The sequence below is a fragment of the Plectropomus leopardus genome, chromosome 3 (genome assembly GCF_026936395.1).
Source record: "Plectropomus leopardus strain MGB_pleo_1.0 chromosome 3, ASM2693639v1, whole genome shotgun sequence".
Classification (NCBI taxonomy): domain Eukaryota; kingdom Metazoa; phylum Chordata; class Actinopteri; order Perciformes; family Serranidae; genus Plectropomus; species Plectropomus leopardus.
This window is the reverse complement of record NC_142178.1, coordinates 25,043,054-25,064,066: the sequence shown is the minus strand read 5'-3', so window position 1 is coordinate 25,064,066 and position 21,013 is coordinate 25,043,054. Positions and strand designations below refer to the sequence as shown.

The following is a 21,013-nucleotide window of genomic DNA, read 5'->3' as shown; positions in this document are numbered from 1 at the left end:
CAAATAGCTGTATTAGCATGACCAGCTTGGGAGAAGGACCATTGGTCGGCGGCTGTTACGGCTCAGCGCAAACCCCTCAGTGCTGGGTGTCACTGTAACTTGTAAACTGATTCGAGAGCTGTGGCTTCGCTGGCTGGATTTGTATTGTTGCAGCCTCTGACTGGGGTTCCATCTCCGGAGCTGCTGCACGCTCTCTTCCTGCTCTCCCTGGTCTGTAGCTGCTGGGATTGAGGCTGAGGACACACTGTGATTTGGGCATCTAGCTAACATTAGCTAGGCCTACATAAACATTAATGCAGCAGTTGTGAGCCTTGGCTTGGGTTAGCAGAATGCTTAATTAGCAACATTCTTTCTCCATCTCCAAAACACTTTGCAGATAATAACACGTTTTATGTTGTTCATTGTGAGACTCTTCTGATAAATGCGTCTTCTTTTTTGCAGTCTGGGCAACTGTTGCCGAGGTTGGAGTGGCAAAATTCTCTGCAGTTTTCGCCGCCCTTTCTGACTGACAGGTAAGTGCTCTAATCATTTCATTTAGCCCGAATTAGGACAGTTTTCTTTTTTTTTTTTAACAAGCCTGCAAAAGCCACAGATACTGGATTTGTTTGTTATATTTTTCCAGAGCGTTTTATTTTATGATTGTTTTTGGTAAGTTAAGAAAATTGCAATATAACAAAAAATGCTTTTAAAAAGTTGCCTGCCCTAGCTTTAAATTACTTTTGTGTACATTTTTAACATAAAGTTTTGTGTTTCTGCATTTTATCTCTGCATATGCATTGTAGCTGTGCTACTACAGACATGGCATGACTGCATGTAGTTTTATGGAAATGTCTTAATCATATGAGGGCAGATTCCTGAGGTTTCTGCAAATGTTCCCCATAAATGCATAATGTCTCAGACAGTAAAAAATCAGAGAAGGAAGGTCTGTTGTTAAAGACAGATCATGGTTTCACCCTGACCATTAGATTACATTTCATTTATATGCCTTCCAACAATAATGTTTATATCCTTAAGAGGGTGTCAAGTATTTTGGGCTAAATGGCAGAGCTGTGGTGTTCTGTGCAGATGTGAGTGCCGAGCACATGCTGGCTGATTTGAAGGATAATATGCAACCACATGACTCAATCAGGAGATCTCCTCCCTTCATCAAGGGTTTGACACATTCAGCATACTTTGTGGCTGTTTCACATGCAAGTATTTAGAAAACTGACAGATTCTTGTCATGGGGAGCATGTTTCAGGAAATCTCCTCTGCATATGTGCACACTTTTCAAAGTGGAATGGTGTAAAATTTTGTGTTGAGGGTTTCCAGTTATATATATATATATATATATATATATATATATATATATATATATATATATATATTTTTTTTTTTTTCTCATAATTTCAGTCCTTGCAAAGCCTTGAATACTATCCTGCAACACATGTTGCTCTAATACAGGACACTGATACACACATGTACAAAACCTCCTTCCTCTTTTCCTCACATGTTTTGACAGAGCAGTTTTGGCACAGCATTTCAGCAGCAACACACATGCACAGCAAGAAAAAAAACACTGTATAGGGGGAGTTTGAAGGGTAGAGCAATTATCTGATTACGAAAAACATTATATGTCAAAAAGAACAACAACATGTAATTGGCTTGGTGTGTTTGAGCTGCAGAAGGCCAGATGTAGAAACGTGTGCATGCCTGTCAATGTAATGGCTAACAGCTTGACCACATAGTCCATAAGGCTTGCACCAGGAGGGCTCAAACAGCAATAAAATCCAATGCTCGCATTTGTTAGTACTAGACACGCCAATTTGATTGGTAAAATTCACACTCTAATGGGCTTATAAAGGATTTCTTGGGCCCAGAACAATGAGCTGGAGGGCTAGAGCAGTGCCAGGTCATGGACACCCAGCGATTCACAACATCCCCCCCTTCTGGGCATGCTTAGTTTCCTCCACATCCACCAGTTACCCTCTGCAGCTCTGTTTAAAAGCCAGTCGGGATGTTCCAAAGGTATTTAATAGTAGTGATGGTGGAGGTGGTGGTGGGGGGATTTCTGGACCTCCCACACTCAGGTTCAACCAAAGAGCCATGGCTTTTCTGTTTCGCCCCACCCCATCTCTGCCTCTCTCTCTCTTTCCCTTCCTTTCTATCCCCCCCGACCATATGTGTGAGTGTAGAAGAAAAGCTCTTTAACCAGAGGCACCTTTCTCTTACACCTTGCCCAGTTGCTCCCCTTTCTGGTGAAGACAACACAGAGGGATAGAAAGCCCACACATAGGGAACACATTTACCCAGGCAAAGGGCCAGAGCATTGCATTCCCATGGACCTGCTAGGGGAAAGAACTGCAGAGCACATTTTACACGTAAATACTCAGAATTGGATGTGGCACATCCTCTCCTTTTTTTCTTTGTCCTTTTTTTTCCCTCCTCCCTGTTTCTCACGTCTCATCCCCTTCACTCAAATCAGGCTTCCATGTTTTGACTGGCCACGTTGGCCACGGTGGCCAAGACAGGAGTAAAACAAAAGCAGGGAATGGCTTTGGATTCATTTGATTTTGATTTGTATTGCATCAGGAATTCAGACTTACATTATACGCCTGTTGTTCACTAAAGACAGCCTGCTTTACCTCATGGCTCAGATATTTGGGGGGAGGAGAGCATGTTCAATGCTCCCTCTGTGAAGCCATGTGTTCTGTATGTATTTGTTTTTGGATATTTGTGCATATGTCCATCGAACTGTCAGTTGTGACTTAAGGCCCAAAGGCTTGTTTCGTGTTGTGTATGTGAGTGTATACAGGCCTCCGGAGACCGTTGTGTGAAGCCACATTTCCAGTTCCCCTTTGAGATCTGATCTCTATCTTTTACACATGTAACTGGCACTCTCCATCAGCACGTCACATTGGCATGTCTGTCTGTTTGTTGTGGCTGTCAGTCTTTTGTATTTGATGTTATGCGTGTGTGTTTAATACATACTGCAGAACCGACTGGCCACTAGGACCAATAAAGTCTCTTGACTTGAACTTCAGCTAGTGCTCTATTTGTGTGGATGTCTGTTTCTGTAATAGTAATTTAGTGTAGCCTTTATGTGATCTCAATTTCAGTATGCGTTTCTGTCTCTTCCCCAGTGGTGGTGATGGTGGCAGTGGTGGGATTATGGAGTGGGTGTTTGCTCCCTTTCAACAGTCTCTCCACATGGCCTCCTGCCTCCTTTGTCTTTTTATAGCCTCCTTCTGGGAGACGCTGCACTCTCCCCGAATGCAACACAAGCCAAAACACCTCTCAGTTCCTTCGCCAGAGCCCATTACCCAGGGAATACTGCTATTCCTCCCCTACTTTTCTACACACACCTTCTCTCATCTCTTATTCCCCCCACCCCCCACCTCCATCCCTCTTTCTTCAGCCTGGGCTGGACACAGATTTTTGTTTTTGGAGCATGGGGGTGATATGTGAGTCATAGTGTTACATTTGAAACTCAAGCACTTGGTTTTAAGTATGACAAGTTTAACCTCATGTGTTCCTGAATTATCACAGTCACCTTTCAGTCACAATTCATTTCATCACCTTCATGTTATAGTGGAAAGAACACAGGATCATTCTTCGCACTATGAAATCATTTGGACAACTGTGCTGATTTATCATTAAGGTATGCTGACCAGTGTGTGTTGTATTCCGAAACCTAATTTAGTGATGTCAGCTCTGCATCAGTGTTGGAGAGAAGGCGCCTCTCCAGAATCGCATTGTGATTGTGAGCATGATATCAAACTTTTGTCTCAATGTTGATGATATGTTAATAGTATACTCTGCTGGATTTTCCGAAAAAGTAATGTATAGACTCATACAAAACTAATCCCTCTCAATCATCACTAATGACCCACTAGAAGTGTGTGACGGTGTATTTTTCTATAGAGATTTTACCCTCTGCCTGTTTTTTCTTACTTTCTTTATATTTTCTGTGTTTTGGACTTTAATGGGAACAAAGCACAAGTGGGGTCGGCACTTTATAAAAAGGTAGTGACCAGGTGCCAGACCGTAAGCAGCAGGCATTAAAGAGACACAGCGCTGACAACACACAAATATAGCAAGACGAAAAACCAAACGAAAGTGAAACTGGGGTTGTGTTTTACCTTAGCTGTTAATAGTGTGTGTGTTTGCAAACAGTGACTGACAATTCTTCATAGTATACCTTCAAAGAAACTTAGCAGCGGTAATGCCAGTATCAGTGGAGTTCATTGTTTTACAGTTCGACACCCTGTGATTCTACATGTATCTCTTACTCTGTCCAGACAGACTGGTCGTTTTCACTCATTGTAATACAGTATGAACATCAGCTTGCAGAAACTTCCCGTGCTCAGTAATCTCTCATAAGATGTTGCTGCAATTTTTTGGGTGATAACCATTTGTTGCACAGATTTGGTACGGATTTTAACCACCACTCAAATTGATAAAAATGGTCAAAAATCCATCCAAAATACTACATTAAAACACAGAGACCCTGAGCAACACACAAAAATCCATGCTGTGATTTGGAGATTTCTGTAAGAAAAGCATTTTTCAGTGATTGGATGGGGAGCATTTCTGTGATGGAAATTACTCAGAAACCTACTTATTGTCTTTATTTATTAATTTATTTTTGGCGTTTTGCCTTTATTTGAGAGTAAAGCTTGAGAGTGAAGGGGGGAGAGAGAGGAGATGACATGCAGCAAAGGGTCAGGGTAGGAATCTAATCAAGGACAGCGAGGACAGAGCCTTTGTCCATGGGACGCCTGCTCTACAAAGTGAGCTGGACGGCCCACAATCCCCTTATTGTCAATGTTCCTATGAAAGCCAAGAATCCGTTAAATGCCTAGGTCCCTAGTTTGTGTCTGCAGAAAAGAGGCTTAGAAAAAGTGTCAACTTGTTACATCTATTTTTTCTATTTCTTTTTCTAAATAAAAAAAGTTCAGCTTGAGCAAACTGAAAAAAAACTTAATTAAACCAATGCACATTTTTACATATAATTAAGTCATGATTTCTACTTGGAATAATCTTTCCACTTTATGGAAAGCTATGTTTAGCCTGGCTTGAGCCAAAATCTTACACAACTGGAAAGTAATATTTTATACAAATACAATGCATTTTTTCACTTTCAGAAAAACTAATCTTGTTGCGTCAACAGTGTTACAAGTAATTGAGTTACTTTACTCCAATTTAAAAAAACAAATTGGGTTGGTTAAAATTCTTTTAAGTCATGTATCATGTAAAGTATCATGTAAACTTTACATGTAAAGTTTCATGAGATTGTTATTAACCTCAAAATCACAACTAGATAAAGTAATGTCCATTTTAAACATTTGTGTCAGAACAGTGAAGTGGCTACTATGAGGGCAAAAATAATAACTCGGCTCATTGGTTCCACAACAGTTTCAGCTCTAAGTCATACCCAATTTATGCAATTCCAAGACTGTAAAGGGATGCCAGTATGCACAAATATTCAAATACAATAGGCTAAATTACCCATTTATAGCTCACTGCATGCAAAACAATGCATGTTTTTTTGCCCCAAACTGCATGGAATTGGCATGAAGTTTTCATTCAGATCTTGAAGTGAGAGACCAGGGGACCCCTTTAAAAAGGGCCATGCCAGTTTGTCCTTTGCCAAAAGTTAGCCTAATTTAAGATGGTATTTAGTCCTACTCTCGACTAGCTAGTTTGACATGGTTGGTACCCTCATGCTAGTTTAAAATTGAGTGCACCAGGGGGTTATCGACCAACAAGACAAGATTTTAAAAACGGACCCCATTGCAACCGCATTAGCACTATGAGGTGAACTGATAAAATAATAACTTTTATAACTTAATAGTACTTATTTCATTTATCAGCACAGCAAAATGGAAACCAATGGCTGCCCAGTTTCTGTTGGAATAGGCACCAGCTCACTGGACCCAGGACTGCATATATAAAAAATGGATAGATAGGTGGCAAACTGAGACTGTCCAGAAGTTAGAGAAGTAATCTAAAAAAATATGATGTGCTTTTGGAAGTGGTCTGCATGTAGTAATATAATGTATGTGCAAAGTTAATGGGCCATAACAGGCAAAACCACCTCCATAGCTCATGGACTGCAAGTGTTTTAGGTGTTTTTCTTTGTTTTCCACACAGGCCTTATTGACCACATAAGCCATCACTTAGTTTTGGTATTTCATGTGTCTACAGTTTAGATAACTTATTGCCCCTCTCTCTGTGTGCTGGCAGCTTTGCAAACCCAGCCCATTCCTAACCAGCCCTGGCCTTCTTCCTGTCTCTGTCCCTCACCACACCCACACTGCACCCCTGTGTGGCATCAGACATACAGGCGTGCCACTGCACTGACATGGTCGTTTGTCTTCTGACCGCCGTGGCATATGGAGAGGGCTGGCACTGCACAGATGTCCACTAAGTGCTGATGAAGGGAGTGAGGAATGGATGGGCTGGGGCTAAGAGGATCTTTGCCGGTGCTACTGGAGCCTGGTACTGCTCTGCCCTGCTGGTGTTATTAACTTTACTGTACTGAGGAGGGGGGGCAATGAGGCTATTCAATAAAGTATGTGTTTCTAGATATCAAGGAAAGTGAGTGAGCATGTGTTTGCCTTTGCTCGCTCTCTATCTCTGTGAGTCTGTATCCCTCTACTTCTATCTATGTCTGTGTGTGTGCAGGCTAGTGGGTGCTGCCTGGCGGAGCTCGAGTGTACTGAGGAGAAGGAGGGTGTGGATTAAAGCCGTAGGTAGAGCAGAGAGAGCCTGAAAAGAATAATTTGCAGCTTAAGGCCAATAGCTTCAAAGTCATGAATCCTCATGGGTGAGCCAGCCAGGCTCTGAACCTGTCAATGGTAACTTACTCCTCGCCAAAGACTTCAATAATGACATCACCCAGGCATGGGGGGTAGCGGCGAGGAGCTGGGGCTGAGGGGTAAGGGAGAGCTGAGAGACGGGCCAGCTTTCAGGGGTTCGAGCGCGGACCTTCAGAGTACTCTGGAGTCCCGCTTGACGAGGGCTTTGCAGCTGCCTGATACCGGCCATGCTGTTCTCTGTGCGGATTGGCCACAGAAGCCACCAGGGCGGCTTATCAGATTTATTGAGGCTTAGCGGTTGACGTTCAGAGTGTGTATGTGTGATGAAGTGTGTGTGTGTGGAGGAGGAACCGGGTGAATAGGGAAAGGGTCATCCCTCTAACAATCCACTCGTCTCAGTTAATTTAGACAGCACCCTGGGGTCTGACAGTGAAGAGGCAAGACTTTGCACCACCCCTCACTGGAGTCCTTACGACTTGAGCCCAGCAAAGCACTTATGTAGCTTCTCACACGAAATCCACCCCACACCCCTCCTCGTTTGATAATGCTGTACTGGTCATAGTCGTGAGGTGAAATTAAATTTGACAGAGCTGTAGTTAACTCACCATGTAGACCTACTGTATTTTATACTGCAGGCAACATGATCAAATTCTGTACTGCCTAATACCACAGTCTGTCTGCATCCAATTGGTAAGTTCACCACAAACTAATAGGATGTGGATATGTTACCTTGAGTCGTGGTGTTCTTGGAGAAGAAAGTGCGCACCGCAATCTTGTCTCTGTCAGATTTCCCAAGCTTAGGTTTCAGACACACACTTCAAAGTCCCTCTAATGAGTGGAAAAACATTGCCGGCTCCTGCACGACATTAAAGAGTGCCATTTTTTTTTCTCATGTGTGTGTTGTTGCTGCATTATATTTCACAAGCTTTCCCTTCCAAATGTTAGCAACTCATTTTCACCTCCAGCACAAACAAACAGTGAAGTATCACCCATTGTAGCCAGTATCAAAGGCAGCATTTGTTAGCAATAAAATGCTGGTTTGAAATAGCTCCAACACAGATTTTTGTGCTTAAACACCGGCCAACATTTTTTATGCCATAGAAATCAAAAAGGGGAGAGACGGCTGGGAGAGAGAACGCAATATATAAAGCGTGTAAGGGAACTGCCAGACAAACTACACGTTACATACTTCAGTTTTATTTAATTGCTCAATTGCAGAGGCTTTGTTCTTGCTGCTGTCATCTTTTCAGTTGTTTTTCCATTTTGATCGGCACCGTGTTGTTTGGAGAAGTTGGCCCCTATTAAAAGCATATCGAATTTGGGACGTGCTTCCCAGCCTCCGTAACAGATATGGAGAATCGATAAGAGCATTACAAGGCTGTGACAGAATGGCCCCCACCCCCGCTCCTATCATGTCTAAAAGGATGGCCGTGTGACAATGGGTCTCGCTCACGCTCTTGAGATCCTATCCAGGACAGATCGCATTATCTGTCGGGTGGCATCAGTAGTCATTAACCCTTCAGTGACAATGTGGGCATAGTATGGTGACTGAGAAAATTTGATTAAAACCTTAAACAGATCCAGCCGTTGTGTGTTAAAATACACCAAAATCTGGATGCACTGTGAGTGTTGTGTTTCTGTTACAAGCTATTTTGACAGCAAGTTTCTGGCCTCATCAGTATCTGTTTCTCCACGGTCTCAGTCGCCTGAGCCGCATTTAGCTCCCTCAGCATCAGTACCAATTCCATTTATGGGTAAAAATGTAAAAATTCTCCCTTCGACTCATTCCCAGGTGGTGTTTGTGAGCGAGAGAGAGAAAGAGAGGAATAGTTTAGGGAGACATACAGAGGAGACGCCGAGGATAAAAAATGAGCAGTGGGGTTTGTTCAGGTTCAAGATGCATTGTGTCTGTTGGCAGCTTGTTGGGCCAACATTGTTTGACGTTCTACCCCTAGTGCGTTTGTGAGCCTTTGAGGGCTTTATGGCTCGGTGTGACTCTGCCGCCAATAGGTTCCAGATGCCGCCGGTGTGGGAACCGGAGAGTAAGGGAAGGAGGGAAGAAGCATAACCAGGTGTGACCCATTGCAATCTGGGATGTTCTCCATGGATATTCAGACTAATATGCATGTGTGCGCGTGTGCTGAAGAAACAGTGGGATGCAATGTGTTCTCAATCTGACGCTGGACAGACAAACAGACAGGTAGACAGAAGTGTGGATGGGCAAAAACACTTTTACTTTTTTTTACACAATCTTTTTTTTTTTGTTAACTTCTTCATTCCTGCAAGTACCCGTGCACGCACCTTCTGCCAAGGCACGGAGTTCATGGTTTGAGTCGCGTTGTTCAGCACATTTGCTGCTGGCACCAGTGAAGTCCAACATATGGCAGCACTCTGAGCCTTCAAGCCCAGCATTGGGGCTCTGAGCAGAACCTGCCAGCTCCACAGTGGCCTACTGTAAGGGAAAATTGTCAGCAGGACCATTTAAGGTCCCAAACCACAAGCACTGATAAATGTCTGCATTTCTCAATATAATTACCTTCAATCCGGTGTCCCTTTTCAAAAGGGGCCAGGAGGGAAACAACAGAGCTTAGAACAGCAACAAAACTTAACTGGTAAAAAAAAAACAAAAAAAAACAACCCTCTTAACGCTGGCTAAATGAAGTATGGTTCTGCTGTGTGTGATTTAAAAAAAAAAAAAAAAGATGGGGGCGGGAAGAGGTGGAGCTGAGTTCAGCCAATGTGTTTTTCATTTAAGAAAAGGTAAAATATACAAGAGGGGAAATTTGCATTAGCAAAACGTCTATGGTCACTGAGGACAGCATAGGTAAGATGTCAAGTGTCTAAGTTCATTGCAGATTTTTACATTTTATTGTTTACATGAGTATGTTCATGACATATAGACCTTAACTACACCAAACAAACAGTATCGAAAAACAAGATCAGTTAATTCTGCAGGGAGCAGAGAAGTGAAAGAGTTTTGTTTTGTCGTTATACTAACATAAATCCACCAAGTACATGATTGGAGGAAAACAATACATGTTTGTTGTCTGACATTTTTGTCATATTGACATTTTCTGTACAGCTGTTATGGTACATATGTGAATTTTTTTTTATCAAATTGTGGCTGTACTCAGGTACTAAAAGTGGTCTGAAAGCATTACAACTGTGGGGTTAAACATAACTATGTCATCACATTAAAAAAAGCTGGTGGAAAAGGCACCAGTTTCTCATCTTTGACCAATTTGTGTAAATTTGTAAGTTTATTTAAAAAGGTAAAAAGGTTGCAGAGATTTTTTGGACTATTATTGTTTTACTACTCACAGCAGTGTTCTGGGTCTGATTTAAATTTTTGGATTAAAATGACAGAAGTTTTTCTTTTTCTTATGAGACAGAATGCTAAACCATGGTGATTGAATCCATTTGAATAACAAATTGATGTTGTAAGCCTTTGGTCCCATGCATTTTGAGAAAGCTGCAGTATGCTATTTACAGAAAAAACTTCCTGTATAAGGCACTTTGTAGCAAAATAGTACCTGCTACTGTTCTCAAAGGGCTGCTACTGTTGTCGATAATCCCTTCCTCTTCAATCCATCATCTGCAAAATAAACACAGGCCACCCCCACCTGTGTCTGACTTAGAGGGGTGAGGGCCCGTTAACCTGCTCACACAGGCCACCGGCTCAGGCTGCCGATTCCCCGCCTCTCTGTTTAGATTATTTCCACGGAGGCGGGTGACTCTCTTGTGTCACTGATAAGAGCGCAGTAGGGTGGTGGCAAGAGGGTCAAACCACAAGGGGAATAAAAACTCAGGAAAACACCAGAAAAAAAATATCTTTATCCCCTGGAAAAAGTACTTTTCCCCCCAAACTTCTCCACCATGGCGCAAGGCTATTACACTGATAGAAATTCTTCTCCCTCCTCGACAGTCTGGCCCTGAGTACGCGAGGGGCCAGAGTCTTAGCCACATCTCAAGCTAATTTACAAAGATCCCGAATTATTCTCTTATCTTGGGCTTTAAAGGTTGTAAGGTTGATTAACAAGGCTCTGTCCTGTTTATCAGTTTGGGGCTGGGTGTGGAAAATAGCCTGCGATAAGTGCACAGACCATTAAACATTCTATTTCCCCTAATATTTGTCGGCAACCATCTGCTTAACTGATCTCCCTTCACTTTAATTAAAAGGGATTCCCGTCTTGTTGGGGTCATTATGTGCTGGCGGACGCCAGGAGAGGGGTTTGTGATGAGTTCAGCGTTCCCTCTGTCCCTGGGTTGCCAGAGGGCTTTTTTCATCCTCCCTTCCACCCTCTTCTGAGTTAACCCCTTCCTGTCTTGCTGCACTTCCAGCTTGTTATTTAGTGGGTGAAGCAAACTAAAGAGTTAGTCCAACAATTCTAAAAGAGATCCACTGTGTGCTGGTGCAAACTTTTCTCTTCACGAGGGAAGTGTATAGATATTCACACTGTCTCCCTCAACTCCAAGGCGTGAGACTCTGGCTGTAATGGTTTGATTTGCCCAACACTAGTTGGATCGATGCGGCTGTTTACAGTTTCTCCCTCTCTCATCCCTTTTGTCTTTTTTCTAATTTAGTGTTCCCAAACCATGGACAGGGGTCTGAGTCTGTCTGCTGTGCTTGCATCTTCGCCCTCCTCCCCACTCTCCATCACTGTCCATTGATGTTTTTCCCCTCTCTTTCTCTTCTCCTCTTCCTCTCTCCTTCCTTGGTTGGTCTTGGAAAAAGAGCTGCATGCCTCCACACTTCTGGACAAGACTGATGGCTCGTCAATAGCATTAGCCAGCATTGCAGGCCTCACTGGTGTAGAACCAAATCAATAAGGCCCAGTAAAAAGTCTTATACGTGGATGCGGTCCATCCCAGCCAAGGCTCATGTTACCACAGATGAGTTTTTATAAGAATTCAGGAGTGACCGTCTGTTTTATTCACTTTAATCCCACATTTCCTCAGCAATGCACAGACATTTATAAGTGCCTCTGCTCACAGTCATCCAGTCTCTTTCTCTGTAATTATGTATTGCAACCTTCAGAAAGCTGAAAGAAATGTCTCTGCTCATTGTTACATTAAATATGGATATTTTAATTTAGCAGCTCTGTGATGAAGTGGCAAAATATAAAATCTTTTCTGCTCTTTCTCCCTAAATTCTGGTAATTTACCTTGTAATTATAGTGTGCAATTACAATCAATTAGTCCTCAATGAAAATTGATTCCTGCTTTCAGTGCAGTGACTGGCTGGTGCATGGGCTTTTTTGTGTGTGAGAGTGCAACCAGAAATCAGAAATTATATTTAAGAATTTTAGTGTAATATATAGTTTATCTACATAATTATTTGTCTGTATATTTATGGCCTGTTCATAGTTTCATACAGAGACACACTGATTTTCATGAGCACTGACAAACTGACAAAATCTCCTTACTGTGGTCACCGTTTCATATGTCCTTCACTCACTGATCTGTACTATTGACATGGCATATAGATTAAAAGAAATTCTCTAAAAGGTGAAGAGTTGCTTAAAAACATCATGGTGCTTCTTGTAAAGTGTGTCTGTAAGGAGCTCATTCCTGCTGAAGTGGCAGCTCCTTCTACTCCTTTCTGCAGTTTTTTTTTTTGTTCCCCAGTTCCATACCTCAAAAGCTTTAATTTAAATTAAAAATCACAGACAATAGGTGTTAAGACGGAGACAGAAAAATTATATAATCTTACTCGTAGTATTGTTTTTCAGAGATGTTCTTGTCCTGACAATAGTTTAATAAAGCAAAAGAAAAGTTCAATATCAGACATGGTTGCAAGGATCTTAGTTTGGTTTCAATATTGGGCTTAATGCATATAAAACCAGGAGTTTGGGTTCCTTCTTCAGGAAATCTTGAGCATCAAACACTTAATTACCTTCATTCTGGTAATTTTTTACACACCAGTTTGTGCCTTTTCTGCATCAATCTACGGTGTTGATGTCCTTATTTGTTTTCAAAATAAAAGTCCTCTTCTACCTTTATGTTTTTATTTGGGAAGACAAATGCTCATCTTTTAAATATTACGGGGACATGTCGCCTGTGTCCCCCCTTGAATCTGCACCTATACACAGTAGATAATGCCAAGACCCTTATAACCAGCAGAGACTATAATGCCAAAACAGTATCAATCGTAAGACGCTGCATCTGAAATGGATAGTGAGTAATGGAGAGTGAGTGATTAAACAGTCTCAGTCTTTGTCAGAGTCTCAGTAGTTTTAACAATCAGCTTGACTCTTCTTCTTCAGCCCCATATTGCATGACATTTGCATGTTTTTTCTCTGCAGTAGAATTGGTTCTTGTTGGCTGCCTTGGCTTATTTCCACAGCAAAAAGACATGCCGTTGAACTGGAGATGGTACAGTGTGTACATGGTGCATGTTTGCAGCCTGGACACTTTGCAGGCACTATTGACTTTCATTTGAATTTTTAAAATAACCCCAGTGACATATAGCCATACGTTAGTCGCTTGAGTTTCACTGCTGTTTGTGGGAGGAAAAAGGGAGCTGTGTCCTATTTATTTGTCCTGTCTATTCATACTGTCTGTGAATGTAAAGGTGAATGTGAGGTAGTGATTTGTGTTTTTTTTCCTCTATGAGAAACTGCACAGGTTTACAATGCTTGAATAAGCAATGTGATATCTTATTGTAAGTCAACTTAAGTCTGTTTAAATTCTATTCCAACTCACTGATTGGAAACTTATTTCTGAAACATAACATTTAAACTCATTGATGGACACAGACTCTTTAATGGATTGACTCTAAGGTCAGACAGACAGACAGATTGACTGATGGACATCTTTGGCCTGTCAACCTCTCCACCCTGCCCCCCCTGTCAGCACCCTTTCCAGTTCAGACACAACAAAGCTCGCCCTGACTCTCCCTCTCTCTCTGTCTCTCTCTCTCTCTCTCTCTCTCTCTCTCTCTCTCTCTATCTCTCTCTCTCTCTGTCTGTTAGTCTGTGTATATTCTCCCACAGCAAAGAGCTCTGCTTCTCAAAGGTCAGAGGAGGGCCAATGTGTTTGTCAGGCCAATCGATGGCCTGCCGCCGTCAGAAACACGCTCAGTTATGTAGCAGGGAGGTCAGCCTAGTGGTGGACAGCGCCCACCGCCTCCCTGGTGGGAGGTCGTCGCCAAGAAAGGGAGTTTGTGTGTGTGTGTGTGTGTGTGTGTGTGTGTGTGTGCGTGCGTGCGTGCGTGTGTGTGTGTGGCAGAGGAAAGCTATGAAAAGTGTGTGTGTGTGTGTGTGGGGGGGGGGTATCTTTTACTAACCCTGCATATAATCAATACCATCCAGCGCTATTATTCTGAAATCTATGCGCGCACGCGTGTGTGCGTGTGTGCGTGTGTGTGTGTGTGTGTGTGTGTGTGTGTGTGTGTGTGTGTGTGTGTGTGTGTGTTGTACACTTATCAACAATGACAGGGGATCAAGGAACTGGTGTGTGACAAAGAGGAATGGTGTCTAATTCAAGGTCAATAAGGCCCGTGTCACTCCTTCACTTTCACAGAGGGGAGGGAGGAGGCATTATGTTCCCGTTGGTTACCAGAGCAAACATGACATCCCTGCTGGAGCTCATATCAATTTGTAATTTGACCCCCAGTCACAGCAAATGATGTCAGCACAGGTCGCTCTTGCAAAATGACCCTGCATTTGTCCGTTGTCGTTGTCAATGTCTGTCTTCAGTGTCACATTGTTGTTCTTTTGTTAAGCTGCTTTTTTTTCTTTGACTGATGTTAATATTCATAAATGTTAATATTTTTCATTTTGTGTGGAGTCATAAATGAAAATATTGACATTTACTGGTGCTCAAAGCTTCCATTAAGGGATGAAAAATATTTTTTATTTCTGGTTTTCTGCATATTCTTTTTTTCAATTGCACAATTTTTCAGCCAATTTTACGTATATTAAGTTTATATTTTTCAAACCTCAAGCTTTCAAAAGGGCATTAAATTTAATTTCCGCATATGATCAGCCAAAGGTGCTGCATGTCCTTTGTTTCCCACCTTCAGTGTGACAATCTTACTAATTTGCTAAGACCAGCAGCACCTTCTCCTCATGCCAGTACATCTTTTAATAACTATTAATCTAATCGTCCACTAATTGGTCAAGATAGCCTTTTCCCCAGTGATTTTTATCATAGAGCAATTAAGAGCCCAGTAAAACCTGCTGAAATCAGTGTCTTGTTAAAATGACTTGATTGACACATTGTTTTGGTGCCCTGCAGTTTCTTCGTATATTATAGAGAAGGGTGTCTTTTCAAGCTACATAACTTTGATTCAGTTAAGAATAAAACTGCAGTGAGAAAATGCCAGTGACTGATAAATCTTTAATATAAAAATTGTACAAGAATTCTGATACAAATTACAAGAGGTATTTGGACAAAATATGAATAAAATTCCATTTACATCCCAAAACCCTTATGCATTTTATGCAAAAACCATAGACAGTTATGATACAGAAACAAATACAAGAAAGGCAAAATAAAAGAAAGAAAAGAAAAGAAACAAGAGTCTTTTAAAAAGAGGACCTTTTTTTCCCTCCTGTCTGCAAATGGGAAACACCTGTTTAGGTAACATACAGTATTCATGAGGCTTCCAAATCACCATTTGACACCAAAGTGACGCAAGCTCCTCTGCTCTGTTCGTTCTTTTGCAGTGCGACTATGTAGCCATGCAACGCTGTCAAGTGCCAGTGCCATAACACGGGCATTTTTAAAGACACAAATGCATTAGATACACAAAAACACAAGTGAAAACAAAAATCTAAATTCACCAGCTCTTCAAGCTTATTTGTACTTTAAGACTGTAAAATATTATTGGCACAATGGAAAACATTATATGATTTCATTCGTGACATTTCACAGGTTCCAGTTCAAATTAATGAGGGTATTTTTTAACATATAAGACTGAAGCATCTTTACAAATATGTGTGTGTATTTCTCGTATCTGCATATTTCTTACGATGTCCCATCAAACATTTGAATCCCACTTTGTTCCATGAGCTACATTAACTGGACAATTTGCACGCAGTGTCACCTCTCGCCCTGTGTGCTTACACCTACTGCACTCACTCACTGTGTGACGTGAACAAAACGGACAGTTATTAACAGGTCAGCCGCTTCAGCCGTTTGCCATCCACTTCTCCCTCTGTGTGCTATGTAGAATTACAGAATAATTGATGCCTGACGCTACTCTAATCAAATATTAAAGATTCACTCCAGTGGTCTGAGGCAGTGAGGCGCTCTAAGTGACGTGTTACTGCGAATCCCCAGCCGCAGCCACAAGGTAGCAGAATGCACCTGGGCCCATGTGGTAGGAGAAGTAAGAAAGACAAAGATTGGATTGGGGGCTTTCTCAGAGGAACGGGGGGGGAGGGGGTCATTTCTCAGAGGAGAGGAGAGTGTAGGGGAGACTGGTGGAAATGTGAGGGGTGGCTCAATCGGTCTCCAGCAGGCAATCTAGAAGAAGCTGGCAATGACTCCTGGGGAGTCCTGGCCCTGCTGCTCTCTTGCTCTCCCCTCTCCCTGTGCTCCTGTCTTTCTCCCTGCCTTGTTAAGTGACTGCCGCGAGGCTCCAGCCAGACCACTTTATAAGCCCCATCCCTTTCCACCATCTCTCTCTCTCTTGCCGTCTGTCTTCCTGGCTATGTTGGACAGTCGTTTGCATGTTTTCTCATCTCTGTTTCCAGCCTCTTGCAGCTCTGAGCTCTGCTGGCATGACCAGCACGGTGCAGGACTCAGAAGGAGCCCGTAGGAGGTGGGAGAAGGGTGTTGTAAGGGAATCTCTTCTATGATATTCAGTTTTCTGCCTGGCACACACAAGTACACAGATAGAGGTCATGCACTGCAGCTGCTGCTTGAGAATTGGACAGCAAGGAGCAGGACATAAAGAGTGTTGCAGAGTCTGAAAAAACAAGTCTGAAAACTTGTTTTTCTCAGATCAAGAAGGGCATAGAAGCTGAGGTTATTTGGGCAGAGCACACACACATATATATATATAAATATATATATATAAATAAAGATAACTTGTGATATGTTCGGTACATACAGCTCTCTTAATTCTAGAGAGTTCAAATCAATCTGTAAACTTGCTGGCCTTTTTAAAAAAAAGATTTTCTCAATTAAACAGTGTTGGATATTTAAAATGACATAATAATTATAAAAATAATATAATATTAATAATAAGAGCATTCCTGACTCAGTGCTAGCCCATACGATTTTCCATGATGGAATATTAGCTTTCTAGTGGCAGCTATAATGTTAATGCTAGATGGAGAGTTTCATTTCCTGTGGTGAGAAAACGCACTACATTTCTGCCCCTTCTCCTTCATCACTAGAGGTTAACAAGTCATCTAGTTCCTGTCATCTCTCTGGCCTCTAAGTAGGAAGCATATGTGCGCCACTCTCCTGTGTGTGTGTGTGTGTGTGTGTGTTTGTAGGGTTGTGTGTGAGAGAGACAGCTGTCAGCAGGGTTCCTAGAGTAGCACTTTTTTTTTTCTTTTTTTTTAAATTTCTGCCAGAGCGAGGGCCGGGGGGATTGAATGAGTGAATGAGGCAGCAAGCGCCTCAGTGAAACCCACTCCTGGGAGAAGGCAGGGGTTCCTGTACTCAATTTTCCCTTCACTTGGGATAAACAGGCAATTACCCATCCCTTTTTCCTATGCCATGGCCGTCCAGTGAACTTAAGCATACACTATTAGTGTGTGTCCCTGTAGGACCTGCGCTGTGGGGTGTGGAGGTGGTAAGTGAGTGGCGGGTTGAAGAAATGGGTAAGGCGGTTGTTAAATGACTTCGCTCTGATAGACAAAGAGAATGAAAGAAAGGAATTGAATTGAATTATCAGCGACCCTGAATAAGAATAAGCACACATAGAAAATGAATAGATGAACGGATTTGAGCTAAATTGAACGGGTCAAATTGAATTGTTCGGAGCGCACGCAGCCTCCTTCCTTCTTTTTCTCTTTCTGTCAGTGTCACAGTCTTGTCAGCAACCTTGGAGCCTGTGCAGTGTAACGAAGTGACAAGTGAGTTATTAGACAGAAGAAGCTGGAATGGCAGGGACGCCTCCAGGTAACGGAGAAGCAGCACATTTTTAATGATCGTTGCTGTCATCCTTTCCTCCCTAGTCAGCCTTCCACCTCCGCAACCTTTCCATCAGCCTCAGCTCTCTGTCTCGCTCTCTTTATCTCTGAGAAGAGAGGACTGAAAACTGCATGTGTCATATAGGGAGAGTCTTTAAAAAAAAAAGACATACAATATTTCACTAGAATAGGTAATGTCTATATTGCAAAATGGCTTAAGTATGAAACAAATGGAACTCAACACTGTCATGGATGTAGAGTGTTGTGAATACTGTACAGCACACCACATAACACTGCATATTTTTCCCTCTTTGTGTAGCACCAGTCAAGTAAGAGAAGATCTCCTTGTATAGTAACACATGGCATCGCTAATACACTGATAAACAAGTCAAACTGAGGAACAATCTCTATTTTTTGTCTTTTACAAAAAATATACTGGACAAAAACATCTCCATGAAGATACATCACTCACCAATAAATACCCCTTCCCTAGGCTACTTTGCCCACTTACTGGAAATATTTGTACCGCAAGACAGTCATGGACATGTTTAAAAATGGCTGCAAACAACAGCGTGGAAAATGACAACATTTTTCATAAGAGTACATTTGTAGCCAACGCTGCAATGGAAACCGATTCTGAAAATATCACAGCAAAAGATTTAAGACTCAAGTGCATCATATTAATCCAATGGGGCATGATTTAAGTACACACTGTCACACTGAAAGAGCTCTTTTTAAGCAAACACTTTTGTTTTGGTCACAGTTGAATGACTATTTTCATCTTTTTTTTTCTCCTTTAAAAAAAAAAATCCACGGGGCAGTCATTTTTCATTAAGATGCCTTTTGTGAGAACAAACATCATATCTTGTCACAATAATGTCATGCTTTACACAGATCAACCTACTAAAGTAATTATAGTTGATCATAACTGGCAAACGAATTAAACAAAAAGAGGAGGAGAGACTTTATAAATATTTAACTCCTTTTTGTGTTTGTGAAACAGCAGTTTACCTTCAGTCTCATTTGGATTTGTTTTGGGGCTTTGGAAACACTTTCTTAATATATTGTTGAACAATGGGGGGAAGATATCAGGTTGTGTTCAGGGAGCCGAGACGTTTTCTGTTGTGAAACTGTGTTTGAAACTGAGCACGTGCAAAAAGAAACTGGCACAAGTATGTTGAAGGTATTTTACCTTGGCACTGTAGCCATCAATGACCCCAAACAACACCTAAACTCACCATTGCAAAAGTCCTCATTATAATAATATTACACATCCCCTTGTATAGATGCAAAGTGCAAAAACTGAATTGGTATACTAAAGCTCATAAACATAACAGACAAAAAAAAAATCCAATAGAAATACAGAGAATGATATCAGTGTAGGAGCCTAAAAAAGCATGCCGGCAACCTCTGAATATCTAACAAGTAGATAAAACAAGTCACATGATATTCTTTTTTTCCTAGGACTCAGTTTAAAACGTGTCTTTGAAGCTAACATAAATGAGTCAAGCTAGTAAGATGCTACCTCTTTCTTGCCTATAGCTGGAAGTATTGTACTGGACTGTAACATAAAACCATAACGAGAGAGAAAAAAGAAGCAAACAACCATCAACACAACTCTTTTACACCAAAAGCCTCTTGGGACATTATTTACAAATGAAGCTGTCATGCTTTTGTAAGGGGGTTCATTTAAAAGCTATCATTACACAAATACAACAAGAAGGTTTTTCTTTTTTTTTTCTCAGTACTATCATTTCTGCAGGCAAAGTCACAAATAAGAGTTTGAATAGATTCTTTGGAGACGGACGTAAAAACAAAGTGGGGAGAAGTCTGAAAGGAAAGATGGAGGGGCTTATGAAAAAAAGAATACAACTGGAGTTTTGTTATAAAGCAAACTCCATGCGCAAGAGCGTCATCCTGTTCTCCCAAAGAAGGAAAGGTCAAAGGTCACAATAATAAACTGTATTTAGAGTCGATGAATTTTATAGAGGGACATAGAAATGTCTTGCAATGACTTACAGAGGACGGGCAGGAGGCATACAGGCATTGAGCTTGTATTTGATGGCCCTGGGCAGGGATAAAAAGCTAATTTGAGGAGGAATAAGGATGAGGAATGAATGGAGGAGCGGGCCGACTGACAGCAGGGTCGAGTAGCAAGTCATTATTTAGTCTATTATTGTAGAGAAGGGCATGTTTTTATGGAGGTTGGGGTTCTGAGAGTGTCGGTTACGGCTGCGCACAGAGCTGAACACCATGTTGCAACCGGGGATTTTGCACTTGTGCATCTCGCGCAGGTGCACAGTCTTGTAGTGCACGCGCAGGGTCCCTTTGTTGCTGTACATTTTATGGCAGATGTTGCAGAGGATCCCACTGCTGCCACCGTTACTGCCCCCGGTGGGCGAAAAGAGGAATGGCGAGGAGGAAGCTTCCAACCCCTCACCGTGTCCTTCTCCTCTTAGTTCTCCAATCTCGTCCCGTTGCCTTCCTTCAGCCCGCCCCTCTGCATGCTGAGAGCAGTCCTCCCCCTCGCTGTTGCCCTCCTCCCCATCCTCCTCTCCCTCTTCCTCCTCCAGGTCATCCAAAAGGATGCCCTCGTCGCTGCCCTCGTCTGACTCATGTGAGGAGTGGACACTGCTGCTGGATTGAACACTGGATGTGGTGCTCAGGTCCAACACCATGTACTCGTCAGGCTGGCCCCGGGAGAAGCCGTTGGTGTGGTGGTTTTTAAGGGTATTGTTTAGAGGGTGGTGGGGATACTCACTGCTCGTGGGGGAACGGGCATTGTGGTTCAGGCCAGTGGGCCGGAAGCTTGCGCCTCCGATGCCCATCCCGGCCATAGGGTCCAAGCCCATGTGGTGCCCGGCGTAGATCTTGGCCAGTAACTCGGCTCGCAGGTCCTTGGGCAGTGGCGGGAGTTGGGGGTCCAGGACAATGTCGTCCAGCTCTTTGGTCAGCAGTTTGCGGTGCAGGTTGATGTTGGAGCTGTGCCTGTGGCGAGACAGTCATAGTTGCAAATCAAAAGGCTGCAAGTGTATGAGGAATGCAGACTGAGTCTAAAATACAGATTGCTACAGAGTGTTTGTGCTTAAAATCATGTATTTTTCGTAATATCAA

The 21,013-nt window shown here is 42.3% G+C and overlaps 1 protein-coding gene and 1 long non-coding RNA gene across 5 annotated transcripts in view; one reads left to right on the top strand and one right to left on the bottom strand.

Moving 5' to 3' along the window:
* The first annotated feature begins 442 nt into the window (after positions 1-442).
* The window catches only part of LOC148189997 (uncharacterized), a 102,825-nt gene continuing 82,254 nt past the window's right edge, over positions 443-21,013 (top strand). Inside the window, exon 1 of the long non-coding RNA XR_015776275.1 lies at positions 443-512. This is a non-coding gene — a long non-coding RNA (uncharacterized LOC148189997). The remainder of the gene's footprint in view (positions 513-21,013) is intronic.
* bnc2 (basonuclin zinc finger protein 2) overlaps positions 15,133-21,013 on the bottom strand; it is a 189,125-nt gene continuing 183,244 nt past the window's right edge. For 3 of the 4 annotated variants that reach the window (XM_042484899.2, XM_042484900.2, XM_088075935.1), the window contains one exon: positions 15,133-20,887. In XM_042484899.2, coding sequence (XP_042340833.1) covers positions 20,065-20,887 — 823 coding nt within the window. In that variant the 3' untranslated portion in view covers positions 15,133-20,064. The remainder of the gene's footprint in view (positions 20,888-21,013) is intronic. The other variant, XM_088075936.1, reaches the window with a different exon arrangement.